Source organism: Oncorhynchus keta, chromosome 1 (genome assembly GCF_023373465.1).
Source record: "Oncorhynchus keta strain PuntledgeMale-10-30-2019 chromosome 1, Oket_V2, whole genome shotgun sequence".
In the NCBI taxonomy this organism is placed as follows: Eukaryota; Metazoa; Chordata; class Actinopteri; order Salmoniformes; family Salmonidae; genus Oncorhynchus; species Oncorhynchus keta.
The window spans coordinates 65012605-65030164 of record NC_068421.1 but is presented as its reverse complement, the minus strand read 5'-3'; the positions used below and the strand labels follow the sequence as shown (position 1 = coordinate 65030164).

The following is a 17560-nucleotide window of genomic DNA, read 5'->3' as shown; positions in this document are numbered from 1 at the left end:
TTCCAACTCTCTCACTCTCGCTGTCTCATCTGTGGCAGATAGCATTATCTCCCTCACTCAGTGGCTGAGGCCCTGTGGGCTAATTAGGTCCGCTGTCTGTTTTTATCCCACTGTCAGCTCCATTCCATTTCTATCGATTGTGGACGGATGTCTCAGATTTCCCCTCAGATTTATATAATGCCCTCTTTTTGTCCTTTTCTTTTTGTTACTCAAAACTCAATTAACTGGGGCCTTGAGTTTTCCTTTAAAGTCCATTTTACTGGGAGTGTGTGCAGGGGTGTGTGTGTGTGTGCGTGGTTGTCCATGCTTGCTTCTGGGTGTGAGCGAGAGAGAATAGCTTTGAGCATGATGCTTTCCAGTTATAGAGTGAAATAACCCTGACAGTCTCTCTTGTGTATCTCCATGTTTTATTGTTTAGGAGTGATTGACTTCCTAGTCAGCCAGCACCCTGTGGCCCAAACCTTGCGTGACCATGTCATCTTTAAGATTGTACCCATGCTCAACCCTGACGGGGTCTACTTAGGCAACTACAGGTAAGCTCTACTATCAATATATCAAATCATCCGTTTCTTCATGGACTAAAAGAGCTGTTCAGTTGTTTTATGACATTTACTGCTGTAGTAATTTCCATCATGTTGCTTGAGGTCTACCTCTGAAAAGTTGTACATTTGATGGATTCTGATAGAGATATCTGACTAGGCTGCATCACGTTGCTAGAGCTAAGGAGAGATGATGTGTTTGGTAATGCCCACTGTGTAGGTCTCCTACCAGAGGATTGATAGATTCTGCTGTTACAGATATGAATTAAACCGAAGGCCATGTGTGGGTATATCTGGATGGGCAACCGCACCATCTCTGGAATATGACCTGCTGGCTTTCCGATCTCTTTTCTCCTCTGTTGACAGTTCAGATCATTGTAATAGCTGCAGTAGTCAATTCCCCCTCTTATTCTCCAGTGCTTGTTGTCAATCAAATTGTGTGTGTAAAGCCAGACACACACACATTTACCAGTGGGGGATGTGTTAGAGTATTTGTGTCACAGACATATAAACCCACATCCACTCTCCCCTTACTCGTCTACATATATTTATTCCTTTCTATACCTATTTCTTGTGTAAGACACATCTTGCCTGTGCCATCTTGCCTGTTCTTGCCATGCGGTGTCTCATACACTCTGCTGAGCGTGTATTCACAGGGTTTAGTTGTAGTGCTGCTGTTTCTGAGGCCATACGTTCCAGCCTCTGTTTAGCACTGAGGCACAGGCTCCATGGGCATCATTTCCACCTCCCTCTCCATAATTGCCTTTTACTTAATGGGTTGGACATAAGGAATACAAATGTGCTGAGACTCTGGTGCTGCCAATAAAAGTGTTTGTGGCTGCCATCTAGTGGTCGCTTCCCTGCGCTGCACCCAGTCTGTCAATGGTACATCACATCTGCTCTGATGTTGACAGGGGTTAAAAACATCTTGTTGCTGATTGTTGACCCTTAAAGGTTGTTTTCATCAACTCTGGAAAATGATGCGGTCGGCCTGGCTGAATGGTGATAAGCTCCATATTAATATGAAGTGAATAAGAGTGTCTCTCTCTGCCCCTCCCAGTGAGGCCTGATTGGCCTTTCTGTGGGCTTGCATCTGGAGGGCGATCGAACAGATGCATGCAGGGATCAGAATCAATCAGTGCTGACCACAGATTAGTATTTCAGGCATGCCTGCTTGCACATTGGCATTGACACGCAGACACAGGCCCCCATGAAAGTCATGGATACTGAGCAGCAGCAGCTCAATAGCCCAGCTACCTTCTTTCCACAGCCACTCTGGAATAGACGAGAGTTACTTTATTTTTCCAGAAGGAACTTCAGTTGTGGCATGTCAGATAAGATAAAGATGTATAGTAAACATATACACGACATGACCAAAAGTATGTGGATACCAGCTCATCGAACATCTCATTCCAAATTCACGGGCATTGCAATGGCGTTAAGTCCCCCCTTTGCTGTCATAACAGCCTCCACTCTTCTGGGAAGGCTTTCCACTAGATGTTGGAACATTGCTGAGAAAAGGGCCTCCCCAAACTTTTCCCACAAAGTTGGAAGCACAGAAGCGTCTAGAATGTCATTGTATGCTGTAGCGTAAAGATTTCCTTTCACTGGAACTAAGGGTTTAGCCCAAACCATGATAAACAGCAACATACCATTATTCCTCCTCCACCAAACTTTACAGTTGTCACTATGCATTGCATTTGGACAGGTAACGTCTCCTGGCATCTGCCAAACCCAGATTCGTCCGTCGGACTGCCAGAAGGTGAAGCGTGATTCATCACTCCAGAGAACGCGTTTCCACTGCTCCAGAGTCCAATGGCAGCAAGCTTTACACCACTTCAACCAACGCTTGGCTTTGAGCATGGTGATCCTAGGCTTGTGTGCGGCTGCTCGGCCATGGAAACCCATTTCATGAAGCTCCCGACGAACAGTTCTTTCGCTGACGTTGCTTCCAGAGGCAGTTTGGAACTCGGTAGTGAGTGTTGCAACCGAGGACAGACGATTTTTGTGCACTACGCACTTCAGCACTCTGCGGTCCAGTTCTGTGAGCTTGTGTGGCCTACTACTTTGCTGCTGAGCCGTTGTTGCTTCTAGACGCTTCCACTTCACCTTAACAGCACTTAGAGTTAACCGGGGCAGCTCTAGCAGGGCAAACATTTGACTAACTGACTTGATGGAAAGGTGGCATCGTATAAACGGTGCCACGTTGAAAGTCACTGAGCTCTCTCTAGAATATTCTGACTCGTAAGGGAGCCAAACCAGGCAATTACACTAAATGTTAAGACAGGCTCAATAAACATCTGCAACCTGCAACCTCTGACTAGAGGTACTGGCTTTAGCTGCTCTTTGACTGCAGTAGAATTACTTTCTGGTGAAATACATTGGATCTTAGATCTCCGATAGGGAAGCTAAAGCTAATTGATTGTTCATATAAAATAAAGATCTGTGGTTCTTGGGAAGGTTTGATTGTTGATTTAATTGATTAGATATAAACACATACAGCCACAGCATCAGTAGTATTGCAGGTATCTGCAAATGTTCAACTCACGTGTGTGTGTGTGTTCATTCCCAGGTGTTCTCTGATGGGCTTTGACCTTAACCGTCACTGGCAGGAGCCATCCCCCTGGGCCCACCCCACCCTCCACGCCGTCAAGCAGCTCATCGTCCAGCTCAGTCAAGACCCAGTGAGTCCCAATCTCCAGCCCGCGACCAACACCTGTATTACACACTTCGTACTGTAGTTACTGTGTGGGCTGTCTATTCCTCACCCTGCAGCACACAACATGCAACACAGTATCAGAGTCAAGAATATGCTCAAATTCCACAGATACTAGCTATATAAAACACCTGAGTTGAGGTTTGAACACTGTTCTGAATCTAAACTCTGTTTCCAGTTGACTTAGTTCAGAAGGTTATGCACTCATGTGGTTGAGAACTATAGAAAGGTGTGCTGTAGGATTGATACTCAGCAGCTCTCTGCAAAGTGTAGGTCTCTGTGACATTAGATTGTACTGAGGGGCCAGTGTCTGTAGTGTACTATATATTCAGCTTGCACTTTCTTTGTTAGAGGAACGGGCCCTTGTGTTTTTTTGCCTTCGTGTTAATTATAAGTGGAAACGCAGGTTGTTAGATTACTGAAGGTCAGAGTCTGTCCTGGGAATCGTCTGCCCTTTCTTACACTTTCTAATCCTGATAAGACCAGGGTGTTCTGCTGAGCAAAGGGGCACGGCTCTCAGCTTAACCTTTTCCCCCAGCGCTGACATGCTGATCGATGGGCTCCTTCACGGCAGAGTGATCCACTCATGTCCCTCACACTTCTGCAAACTACACACTCACATCCAAACACACACCACACATAGGTACTCTCGCTCTCTCACTCTCTTACAAACACACACACACACACACACACACACACACACACACACACACACACACACACACACACACACACACACACACACACACACACACACACACACACACACACACACACACACACACACACACACACACACACACACACACACACACACACACACACACACACACACACATTCAGTGTCATACTCACACGCATACATTGTTTTCCCTCACAGTCCCACTCTAATGCACTCCAACTCCCATAGAGAACATGCACATGTAGGTTAGTGCAGAACCAAGGTCTGAGGGAGAGAACCTCTTTCTACCTGCCCACATGTGTAATTATGATTCCACTGGCTGATCCAGTGGCTGGAAGGAGAACTCTTGTTAAGCTCTCCACCTCTCCACCACCTCACAGTCTCTGAACCCCCCAGCACCCTCAGCACTACATTCACCCATACAGTGCAATCCCGAGCAGGGCCATGTCCCCACATCTCATCAGCCCCACTCTCTCCATCCCATCCTCTGGCCTGGCTGTGGCCGACTGGCCCTGTCAGAGGAGAGACCTGGGCCGCCTCTCTCCAGCTAATCACATCAGACACAGCACTCAGATTTGGGGCTCCCAGATGCCAATCCCAGTGCCAGCTCTATGGCCAGGGGCCTGGCCCTCCATCCACTGCTGTCTCACACTGTGCACATCCACTAATGAGGTTACAAGGTCACGGTCTGAGGACAACAGGAGGAGATCAGTGCCGGGCTAGCATGTTACTCTTTATTTGTCCGCTTCCCTCTAGCTGGCAGATGGTTGCAGACACAGAGGATTTCAAGCTGTCAACGGCCATTTGACTCTTGAAGAATGTCAAACCAAAGCCATTTCTCTAGCTTTAGGAAAGGGCTCAGTGACAGTCAGACTGCAACAACATTTATTTAATCCCTTTTAGTAATATACACGTTTAGTTTTTTATCATTGAAAATCTGTGATTGAATCTGTCTTTCATTCGAGAAAGATCCCTCCTTTTTGATAATCTCTAAAAATCCATCTAAGCCTGATTGACAAAGATTTATTTTCATTAATTACAGATTTTAATTGCTTTTTAAAATACCTCAAAGCAGTCTAACACCTTATGTCCTTATTATAGCGCTGAATCCATCTGAATTTTAGGACATTGGAACATAATCTGTTCCCAAGCTCCTTGGTGTTTGTTTTAAAAAAAGGAAGAGTGAAGAAACAAATGAACTCATCTCCCACCTAAAGCAATGCTTTTCCAGACCATTTATCAAAGGAAAATAAGATTTATTTTTGATTGGATGATTACTCAGAACATTCATCATAGTGAACGTATCCTCAGCAATCTGACAGCGCCATTTTGGATAATTTGTTAAGGATGACAAAAGGGCCAGTATTGCCATGGTTCATTTCTGACCTTTTTAATATTAGAAAATTAATTTTCTATCTGAAACAAATGTATTAGGTGCGGTCATACCGGTTAGATGAATATTGCACCTTGAAAATCCCCCCTCCTCCTCCTGGCTGTACTTTCTCTCTTTTCCTTTATTTCTGTGGGGAGCCATTGTCTGCTGTATTCAGGGCGCTTGGGGAAACGTCTCTTTCTGTCTGTCTGTCTGTTGAGATGTCCTCTGGTGTCATCGGCCCATTTCTTATCCATTTCTGAGATTTACGGGCAATTTGTCTCCATCATTACTCCCCCTTTTCAATTCCTCAACCACTTCTCCTCCAGTTTGAGGCAGAACTGTCTGGCTCTCACAGGCAAAAAACAAGAAAATGACACCGCGGAGGAACCCATTTGGGGTGTCTTTCTGGTGTGTGCAGTTTGTACTCAAGATGCTTTGGTGACACAATGGGAGCATAGATCCACCAAACAGACCCAGCTCTTTGACTGACGTTGGTTCAATTACTTGAATTCCATTTAGTGAGTTCTTTGTACCCAACGCACTGTTTCTCTCGAGAGAAATCATCTCATTCACGAGAGAAATCGGAGAAATCAAGTCAATAATTATGTGGGACGCTGGGCTGAAGGGAGTTATAGTTTTCAACCTAGTTCAGGGCAGAAAGTGGTATTTAACTATAATGACCATAATCCATTGCACCAGTTTTTTCCAGCTCAGAGACGAAGAGGCGAAACAAGATGTTTTACTCTTGCCAAAATCTGTCCAAAATAACACAATGCGTTTCTATGGATTTATTTTGGAGCTAACCTTGTCGCCCTGCCTTCCAGTGTTTGAGACAACGACTCTCATTGTTAGGGCATAGACATTAGCATCTTGTCATTATATACAGATCTCTGGACGGATACACTTCACGTTAGGTTAGATACACACAGACTGGATAGACCGCACGAGACAGGAATGTACACAACACAACTAGGAGAAGGACAGAGACAGTTTGTGAAATTATACCTTATCTACTTTGAATAACTAGTCAAATTATTTTTTAGTCAGACAGCTCTGCAGCATACTTAGGCAGGCAAGCTAAATAGGATGACTAAAGACAGTAAAGTATGGCGTGGCTGGTTGACTGCTACTGCTTGAGCAGAGATGAGATGATTACTTTATATAATAAAGTAATCAAATAAAAACCAAGTAATATACACAACTGAAATATTTTATTATTTCATAGTCATTTCCTATTTTTCTGTTGATGTCTACCCAATGTGCACCTGACAGAGACAATGGAATATTTTCAATTAAAAATCTCAAAAATAATTGTAACATCATTATTTCATAATGCATTTCATGTATAAAAAAAGAAGAAGAATAGAATCCAAAATCGAAAACCGTGATTATTTATTGATACTCGAACTGAACCGACCTCATAAAGCTCTAATCTCTCAGCACTATTCCAGACAGATGCAGCTGCTTATGAAGCGCTAACAGGCACAGAGTGCTGTCTGAGTGCCCGTTTAGCTTGATTACATGTCACCTCTGTGTTAAAAAGGGCCAAATATGTCCATCAATTAGTCTGTGGCAGAGAGAGAATGAGGGGCTTACGGGCTTGAACACTACCACGTCTCCTCTCTCTCTGCAGCACATCTGGACTCACGCACTGCTCCGACCACACTGCGTCACTCATTTCTCTGCAGCACATCTGGACTCACCCATTGCTCCGACCACACTGCATCACTCATTTCTCTGCTCTCTCTCTGCAGCACATCTGGACTCACCCACTGCTCCGACCACACTGCATCACTCATTTCTCTGCTCTCTCTCTGCAGCACATCTGGACTCACCCACTGCTCCGACCACACTGCATCACTCATTTCTCTGCAGCACATCTGGACTCACCCACCGCTCCGACCACACTGCATCACTCATTTCTCTGCTCTCTCTCTGCAGCACATCTGGACTCACCCACTGCTCCGACCACACTGCATCACTCATTTCTCTGCAGCACATCTGGACTCACCCACCGCTCCGACCACACTGCATCACTCATTTCTCTGCAGCACATCTGGACTCACCCACCGCTCCGACCACACTGCATCACTCATTTCTCTGCAGCACATCTGGACTCACCCACTGCTCCGACCACACTGCGTCACTCATTTCTCTGCAGCACATCTGGACTCACCCACCGCTCCGACCACACTGCGTCACTCATTTCTCTGCTCTCTCTCTGCAGCACATCTGGACTCACCCACTGCTCCGACCACACTGCATCACTCATTTCTCTGCTCTCTCTCTGCAGCACATCTGGACTCACCCACCGCTCCGACCACACTGCATCACTCATTTCTCTGCAGCACATCTGGACTCACCCACTGCTCCGACCACACTGCATCACTCATTTCTCTGCTCTCTCTCTGCATTACATCTGGACTCACCCACTGCTCCGACCACACTGCATCACTCATTTCTCTGCTCTCTCTCTGCAGCACATCTGGACTCACCCACCGCTCCGACCACACTGCATCACTCATTTCTCTGCAGCACATCTGGACTCACCCACTGCTCCGACCACACTGCATCACTCATTTCTCTGCTCTCTCTCTGCAGCACATCTGGACTCACCCACTGCTCCGACCACACTGCAACACTCATTTCTATGCTCTCTCTCTGCATTACATCTGGACTCACCCACTGCTCCGACCACACTGCATCACTCATTTCTCTGCTCTCTCTCTGCAGCACATCTGGACTCACCCACCGCTCCGACCACACTGCATCACTCATTTCTCTGCTCTCTCTCTGCAGCACATCTGGACTCACCCACCGCTCCGACCACACTGCATCACTCATTTCTCTGCTCTCTCTCTGCAGCACATCTGGACTCACCCACCGCTCCGACCACACTGCATCACTCATGTCTCTGCTCTCTCTCTGCAGCACATCTGGACTCACCCACTGCTCCGACCACACACTGCATCACTCATTTCTCTGCTCTCTCTCTGCATTACATCTGGACTCACCCACTGCTCCGACCACACACTGCATCACTCATTTCTCTGCTCTCTCTCTGCATTACATCTGGACTCACCCACTGCTCCGACCACACACTGCATCACTCATTTCTCTGCTCTCTCTCTGCATTACATCTGGACTCACCCACCGCTCCGACCACACACTGCATCACTCATTTCTCTGCTCTCTCTCTGCATTACATCTGGACTCACCCACCGCTCCGACCACACTGCATCACTCATTTCTCTGCTCTCCAGTCATACAGGCATAGTTATAGACTCTATCAAATTAAATCAAGGTTTATTTGTCACGTATACAGATTTACAGGTGTTATAGCAGGTGCAGCGAAATGCTTATGTAACTCGCTCAGACAGTGCATTAGTATGTCTCACAAATACAATACAAATGCAGACAAAAAGTACCAAGACAAGAAACCAAGAAATTACAGAACGAGTCCAATTAACAATCCAGAGTAGATATATTATAGTGATCATGTGTCAGAATTCAAAATATAAATAAGTGCTGTGTATAGACAATCGGTAAATTATTCTGCATTTATAAACACTTCTTGCCCTGGATGATGGAGTACCATTTTAGCATGTTCAGCTATATGGTAATAATGTTAACAGAGAGCAAAAGTTAGCAAATGCTAAATGCTTTGTGAGAGAATCAGCTAGTCTGTAATCCTGCTTAAATCAGCAGCATTTTTTCTGTGTTAAGATAAGCGAACCGTTTATGGCCCTTATAGGCCCAAACTAATTAATATGCAGCAGATAAGTACTTGTCGGACCAAATTCATTTGACCTTCCGCTTTAAACTAAACTGCAGCAACACCAGTTCAGATGAAGTTGAGCCCGAGTCCTTCTATTGAGTTGTAGGGAGCTTCTGCCGGAACAATCTGTTCTCTGCATCTTTCTCTGAGAGGTTTCATTTGTAATACCTCTACACTCAGATTGTCTTTTGACTTTCATTCTCTACATTTCTTAATTGTCTCTAATTGCTTAATTACAATTTCATATGAACAATTCTCTAGGTCAAGGTGGGTTGTTAATGAAACAATCAATCACTGCTTCAGCCTCACAGTCCTGTCTGCCTGTGATTGACAGCGCATTAGGAGGCTGTTATGCTGGCTCTCAGTTGACATTGTGGGCTGGATTGCACTTCACTGTATCATTGTACTTCCATTGTCCTTGACATTTTAGGGGGAATCACCATAGTGACGTTTTGTTTGGAGACTAAGAGATTCTGTTGGAGATTCACTTTGGCTTCCCAGATTGAATCTTTTATATAATTCCAGAGAAAACTTCTGGAGCACGGCCATTTAAGTGACCCAACGCTGTGCGACCATTTCATTTAGATTCTTAATTACAACGTTAACAGAAGAAAAGAAAGCGGGTGAGCCAATCCAACTCCATCGTTACAGGACCTCTGCGCCAGCTCAAATTGCACCATTACATACAGTACGCCATCATTCGAGCTGTGCTTTAACAAGGGGTGGTTCCCAACTACCTCCTCCCCTTTAGCTTGGCGAGCGCTGCCGATTAGAGGGCTTTCTGCCTCTATTAGACCCTGGGAACTCCTTCAACTGCGTGATGGAGCTGCCTTAATGGCGGCTGCGTTTTGCTTTCTTTTTCTATTTTTTTGTTGTTGTTTCCCCTTCTTCCGCTTGGGCTCCATCCATCAGGCTGCCAGAGCCTGCTGCCGGCCCACTCCCAGCCACAATATTTCACAGCTAGCCATCAGAGCAGCTGACAGCACCGCGCTTGCCAGGAAATTGCTTTGGCTGTGAGCAGAATTTCAAGCATCGCGTCGCCCTCTCCACCCTCCACCCTCCTCTTCTCCCTCTCCATCCCTCCTCACTCCCTGACGACCCCCGGGAACTGATGTGCGCTCTGGAATGTGTAACAAGAGTAGGAAAGATAGGGAGGGGAAGGAGGCTGTGTTGAGCTGGGCTGGAGAGTGAGGGGTCAAGGGGAATGAGAGTGAGAGAGGGCCCATTACACCTGATTCGCTGTGTCCAGGGCTAGAGAGAGAGCAAGAGCAAGCCTGAGCTTTATACACTGGCCACAGTAGCATGTGATTGGCCTTGAATCCTATTCTACAATTCTCAACTGGATAAAATGTAACTGAACTGTTATTCCCCACTGTGTCACCCCAGCTATGCAGCCTTGTCAACTGATAGAGATTTTCAGAAGACTGTCCCTAGAGAGAATGCCTATCACCATATTGCACTGTTAAAGCCAAACTTTTGAAATAAAGCTTGGATTAATGATTTAGGGAGTGTGTTATTTTTGTAAAAATGTTTACTAGGGGGTAGATCAGCTTTAATAATACACAATAACCCCTAATGACAAAGCAAAAACAGTTTTTTAGAAATGTTTGCTAAATGTATTATAGATTAAAACAGAAATACCTTATTTATATAAGTGTTCAGACCCTTTGCTATGAGACTCGAAATTGAGCTCAGGTGCATCCTGTTTCCATTGATCATCCTTGAGATGTTTCTACAACTTGATTGGAGTCCACCTGTAGTAAATTCAATTGATTGGACATGATTTGGAAAGGCACACACCTGTCTATATAAGAAGTGACTAAGAACCCGATGGTCACTGACAGAGCTCCAGAGTTCTTCAATGGAGATGGGAGAGCCTTCCAGAAGGACAACCATCTCTGCAGCATTCCACCAATCAGACCGTTATGGTAGAGTGGCCAGAAGGCAGCCACTCCTCAGTAAAAGGCACATGGCAGCCCACTTGGAGTTTGCCAAAAGGCACCTAAAGGACTATCAGATCATGAGAAACAAGATTCTTTGGTCTGATGAACCAAGATTGAACTCTTTGGCCTGAATGCTGAAGTGTCACATCTGGAGGAAACCTGACACCATCCCCATGTTGAAGCATGGTGGTGGCAGCGGCATCATGCTGTGGGGATGTTTTTCAGCGGCAGGGACTGGGAGACTAGACAGGATTGAGGGAAAGATGAATGGCACAAAGTACAGAGAGATCCTTGATGAAAACCTGCTCCAGAGCATTGAGGACCTCAGAGTGAGGTGAAGGTTCACCTTCCAACAGGACGACGACCCTAAACACACAGCCAAGACAACGCAGGAGTGGCTTCAGGACAAGTCTCTGTGGCCCAGAGCCCAGACTTGAACCCGATAGAACATCTCGGGAGAGATCTGAAAATAGCTGTGCAGCGACGCTCCCCATCCAACCTGACAGAGCTTGAGAGGATCTGCAGAGAAGAATGGGAGAAACTTGCTTGTAGCGTCATACCCAAGAAGACTCGATCGAGGCTGTAATCGTTGCCAAAGGTGCTTCAACAAAGTACTGAGTAATGGTTTGAATAGCTATGTAAGTAAGGTATTTCTATTGTATTTTTTAAGATTTTGCAAACATTTCTAAAAACCTGTTTTCGCTTTGTCATTATGGGCTATTGTTTGTAGATTGATGAGTGGGGGAAATGATTTAATCCATTTTGGAACGAGGCTGTTAATGTAACAAAATGTGGAAAACGTCAAGGCATCTGAATACTTTCCGAATGCACTGTATGTCCTATTTGCTGTGTTTTTATCCCTACTGTGTTGAGAACTTTTGTGTCCCAGTTCCTTTTAAACTCATCAAAAAAAGAAACGTCCTCTCACTGTCAACTGTGTTTATTTTCAGCAAACTTAACATGTGTAAATATTTGTATGAACATAACAAGATTCAACAACTGAGACATAAACTGAACAAGTTTCACAGACATGTGACTAACATAAATTGAATAATGTGTCCCTGAACAAAGGGGGCGTCAAAATCAAAAGTAACAGTAAGTATCTGGTGTGGCCACCAGCTTCATTAAGTACTGCAGTGCATCTCCTCCTCATGGACTGCACCAGATGTGCCAGTTCTAGCTGTGAGATGTTACCCCACTCTTCCAAGACACATGCAAGTTCCCAGACATTTCTGGGGGGAATGGCCCTAGCCCTCACCCTCCGATCCAACAGGTCCCAGACGTGCTCAATTGTATTGAGATCCAGGCTCTTCGCTGGCCATGGCAGAACACTGACATTCCTGTCTTGCAGGAAATCATGCACAGAACGAGCAGTATGGCTGGTGGCATTGTCATGCTGGAGGGTCATGTCAGGATGAGCCTGCAGGAAGGGTACCACATGAGCGAGGATGATGTCTTCCCTGTATCGCCCAGCGTTAAGATTGCCTGCAATGGCAGCACGCTCAGTCCGATGATGCTGTGACACACTGCCTCACACCATGACGGACCCTCCACCTCTGGAGCGGGATCGATTTGGAGTACAGGCCTCGGAGTAATGCTCATTCCTTCGACAAGAAACGTGAATCCGACCATCACCCCTGGTGAGACAAAACCGTGACTCATCAGTGAAGAGCACTTTCTGCCAGTCCTGTCTGGTCCAGTGACGGTGGGTTTGTGCCCATAGGTGACGTTGTTGATGGTGATGTCTGGTGAGGACCTGCCTTACAACAAATCTACAAGCCTTCAGTCCAGCCTCTCTTAGCCTATTGTGGACAATCTGAGCACTGATGGAGGGATTGTACGTTCCTGGTGTAACTCGGGCAGTTGTTGTTGCCATACTGTACCTGTCCCGCAGGTGTGATGTTCGGATGTACCGATCATGTGCAGGTGTTGTTACACGTGGTCTGCCACTGCGAGGATGATCAGCTGTCCTTCCTGTCTCCCTGTAGTGCTGTGTTAGGCGTCTCACAGGACGGACATTGCAATGTATTGCCCTGGCCACATATGCAGTTCTCATGCCTTCTTGCAGCATGCCTAAGGCACGTTCACTCAGATGAGCAGGGACCCTGGGCATCTTTCTTTGGTGTATTTCAGAGTCAGTAGAAAGGCCTCTTTAGTGTCCTAAGTTTTCAGAACTGTGACCTTAATTGCCTACCATCTGTAAGCTGTTAGTGTCTTAACGATCGTTCCACAGGTGCATGTTCATGAATTGTTTATGGTTCATTGAACAAGCATGGGAAACAGTGTTAAAACCCTTTACAATGAAGATCTGTGAAGTTATTTGTATTTTTTCCGAATTGTCTTTGAAAGACAGGGTCCTGAAAAAGGGAAGTTTATTTTAAGATGTATTATTTATCTAATTAACCTTTCTTCTAATGCTGTCTTATCTATTTATAAAATACTATACATAGAAAGTTGAATATGAATTATTTGACAACATTCTCTATCTTGAAAGGTATAGTGTAGTTGTAGTTTACTTCTTTATCAATTGTTGAATTTTATTTTTTATATATATTGTGTTATTACAATCCCTATCATTCATAGTATTGGGTGTTCCATTATTCTAATCCTCTATGGGAAATGTGTCATATTTAGAATAGCCATGGAGTAGTCTTGGTGTCTCTGAACATTTGGTTATCAATATACAGTTTATCGACTACAAGAGCTACACGTTTCTCTTTTAATCTATTCTCCTTGAAGAGTGGTTATAGAACTTTGCACAGTTCTTCAATTTCCTTCGGGATCATATCATTCATGCCACTGGGTCTTTTACCCAGACTTTTAACCATTATTTTATCATTGAAGGATGCAAATTTGGGATGCATATTTCTGTCTGAAAAGGTGTACCCATTCGAGTTGGATTTTATCGACAGCATCGCCGGAAATTCTTTCACCACACTTTCAGGACTTCGCCTGCGTTTTCTTTTGATACCAGTACCAGATTTTCTCTCAAAGATCTAGTCTGTATGTCAAACAGTGGCGACCCGTCGTTCAGGGCAGGTGGGGCATTAGCTCAGTATTCTGTCAGTCATAGGGATTTGCGCAATCGCCAAGCTTCAGTCCTTCAGTAAATGGTAGACATCCAAAATTTCAGCCCTATGAGATAGTTATATTACAATTGCCCTTCCAAGAAGGCTCAAGGTTATTATATGTACAGTAGTTTTGATTGGACTGATCATTTCAACATCTTACTTTCACAATCTTAGCTAGCAGTCATCATTATGAATCAAGTCTACTGGCAAATTGTTTTTAATCCTTGTCATATGAAGAGAAATAATGAAGAGAAAATATAGATGAAACGTATCGGTGCTCATCGGCCATTGGACATAAACATTACACAAGTTGTAAATCGCAAAATTGGCAAATTCAACAATGAGTTGTTTGGAAGGAATCGGTGACAGTGGATAACCACAAGCATTGCAACTGGGAAGTCACACTGGGAAAATACGTTTTGAACGGTCATACAACTCGGAATTGTACATCTTTTTCTTTGATGTCAAAATTTGCCAAGGACAGACCGCCGTACACAACAAGGTCCAAAAATGTTTTATATGCTGCTGCATAAATGATGTAATATGCCAGGGAGATGTGTTCAGCCATATCAGCTGTGTGTGTGTGTGTACCTTGTAACCTAGGATGGGTCCGAAATGCTCCTGTGCACAAAGTGAGGTCCATACAGAAATGGTTTGTCGAAATCTGTGGAAGAACTTGACTGGCCTGCACAGAGTCCTGACCTCAACTCCATTGAACACCTTTGGGATGAATTGGAGCGCTGACTGCGAGCCAGGCATAATCGCCCAACATCAGTGCCCAACCTTACTCTCTTGTGGCTGAATGGAAGCAAGTCCCTGCAGCAATGTTCCAACATCTAGTGGAAAGCCAGAAGAGTAGAGGCTATTATAGCAGCAAAGGGGAGACAAACTCCATATTAATGCCCATGATTTTGGATGAGCAGGTGTCCCCATACTTCTTGTCATGTAGTGTACGTGTGTGCGTGTGTGTGTGAAAGCTGGTTCTCATAGAGTTTTCCTCTCAGCTCCTCAGCCTGCTGTGTGGGAAGCAGTGTAGCTACAGTAACTTATAGTCTGAATAAAGCCTGATTGTGTGTGGGCTACTGTATTGTAGTACAGCTGTATCTGGAAGGCTCTCCCCAGCAAGTCTCCACATCTCATCTGTGTGGGGCCACCAAGCCAGTCTCCTGGGTTCTCCTCTCCTCAGCTTTGTCCCTGGGCTCTACAGGGGATAAAATATGACTAGTATCATCATTCTTCCCTCCCTCTCTCTCTCACTGTCGCTGTGGGAGGTTTGCTCGCTCTTCTGTGATTCTCCTCTGGTGCTCTGCCACCTCGGAGAGTCATCTTTCACTAAGAAGATGCCCTCCACAGCCAAACAAGGCATTTGTGTGACACAGCTTGGTTGTTGTTGTTCCCAATGTTTTTGTAGAATACATGACGTGGGCATTTGAAAAATATGTAGCCAAGGAGTCTTAGTCAAATCAAGATCTTTACATTTTGATAGAAATGGCAATGGCTATGAAATTTGTAAATTGTGTATATTCGGCAGGTTTGTGACACCCCTCCCCTGTGCCCCTTTCACTCTGTGTGTGTGTGTGTGTGTGTGTGTGTGTGTGTGTGTGTGTGTGTGTGTGTGTGTGTGTGTGTGTGTGTGTGTGTGTGTGTGTGTGTGTGTGTGTGTGTGTGTGTGTGTGTGTGTGTGTGTGTGTGTGTCATGTATTCATTAGGTAGGGCTGGAGTTCTACATTGATGTTCATGCCCACTCCACCATGATGAATGGCTTCATGTACGGGAATGTGTTTGAGGAGGAGGAGAGAGTCCAGAGACAAGCCGTGTTCCCTCGCCTGCTCTGCCAAAACGCCCCAGACTTCTCCTTTGTAAGTCCATCACATCAACTGTACCAGGGACAACTTTAGGGCCCAGAGTTGTCCCTGGTCAGGCCATATCATTCCTAACCATACTCATCTCACATATGTTCCACAGGAAATACACCCCACATATTAGCAGGTGCTAGTTGGCTATGCTACAGTAGTTACTGTATCACCCACAACAGGGTTAACTGAGATCTGTCGTACAGCTGGGTGTGGAAGCTGTATTTTAAAATTCTGTGTTCCCTTTCACCTCTCAGCCACATTGACCTTCAGCGCTCAGCCAATGTGACATTTTGTATCAGTGCCAGTTACCTATAGCCAGAAGAATAACCTTTTTTGTGCAGTGACACATTCACAGCTCTCATAGAACTTTCTTCACCAGTACACAAGGAAAGTCTTTCAACAGCCAAAATGACTTTAGCCAACCAGCATACATAAAGAATGTCACAGATTGTCCACCACTTATTTATTTTGCTGGCTCAATAAAGAGCTAACCTTTTGTTGTGAGTGTATACAGACGTGTGTGCCTGCATGTGTAAAATAAAATGTTATTTGTCACATGCTTCATAAACAACAGGTGTAGACTAACAATGAAATGCTTACTGATGGGCCCTTCCCAACAATGCAGAAAGAAAAAAAGATAAACAATAGAAAAATAATAACACAAGTAAAAATACAGAATGAGTAACGATAATTTGGCTATATAGAGGAGTGGCTTCCGTCTTTCCGCTCTACCATAAAGGCCTGATTAGTGGAGTGCTGCAGAGATGGTTATCCTTCTGGAAAGTTCTCCCATCTCCACAGGGGAACTCTGGAGCTCTGTCAGAGTGACCATCAGGTTCTTTGTCATCTCCCGGACCAAGGCCCTTCTCCCCCAATGGCTTAGTTTGGCTGGGCAGCCAGTTCTAGGAAGAGTCTGGGTGGTTACAAATGTAATCTTGGGGACCTTCAATGCTGCTGACATTTTTTGGTTCCCTTTCCCAGATCTGTGCCTCAATGTTGTTTTTTTTCTTTGTCATTATGGGGTATTGTGTGTAGATTGAGGATTTTTCTTTATTTAATCAATTTTAGAATAAGGCAACGTAACAAAATGTGGGAAACGGGGGTCTGAATACTTTCCGAATGCACTGTATACTGTCCATACCATCTATATATGGATACATGACACATTCAGATATTTCCTATGTGTGTATTGTTGGGTTTCTGCTTGGTATCACTGCACTGTTGGGGCTGGAAACACAAGCATTTCGTTGCACCTGCAATAACATCTGCAAATATGTGTACGCGACCAATAAACTTTGATTTAATTTGCCCAGCCTTTCAAAGCATTTCATGGGCACAGATGTTTATTTTTTATTTCACCTTTATTTAATTAACCAGGTAGGCAAGTTGAGAACAAGTTCTCATTTACAATTGCGACCTGGCCAAAATAAAGCAAAGCAGTTTGACACATACAACAACACAGAGTTAAACATGGAGTAAAACAAACATACAGTCAATAATACAGTAGAAAAATAAGTCTATATATAATGTGAGCAAATGAGGTGAGATACAATGAGGCAAAAAAGGGCAAAAAAAAAGTAAATACAATACAGCAAGTAAA

At 44.7% G+C, this 17560-nt stretch overlaps 1 protein-coding gene across 1 annotated transcript in view; it reads left to right on the top strand.

The window, feature by feature from the left end:
• Positions 1-17560, top strand: part of agbl4 (AGBL carboxypeptidase 4) — a 412900-nt gene that overhangs the window by 373388 nt on the left and 21952 nt on the right. Inside the window, exons 8-10 of the mRNA XM_035781882.2 lie at positions 419-533; positions 3112-3223; positions 15814-15963. Coding sequence (XP_035637775.1) covers positions 419-533; positions 3112-3223; positions 15814-15963 — 377 coding nt within the window. The remainder of the gene's footprint in view (positions 1-418; positions 534-3111; positions 3224-15813; positions 15964-17560) is intronic.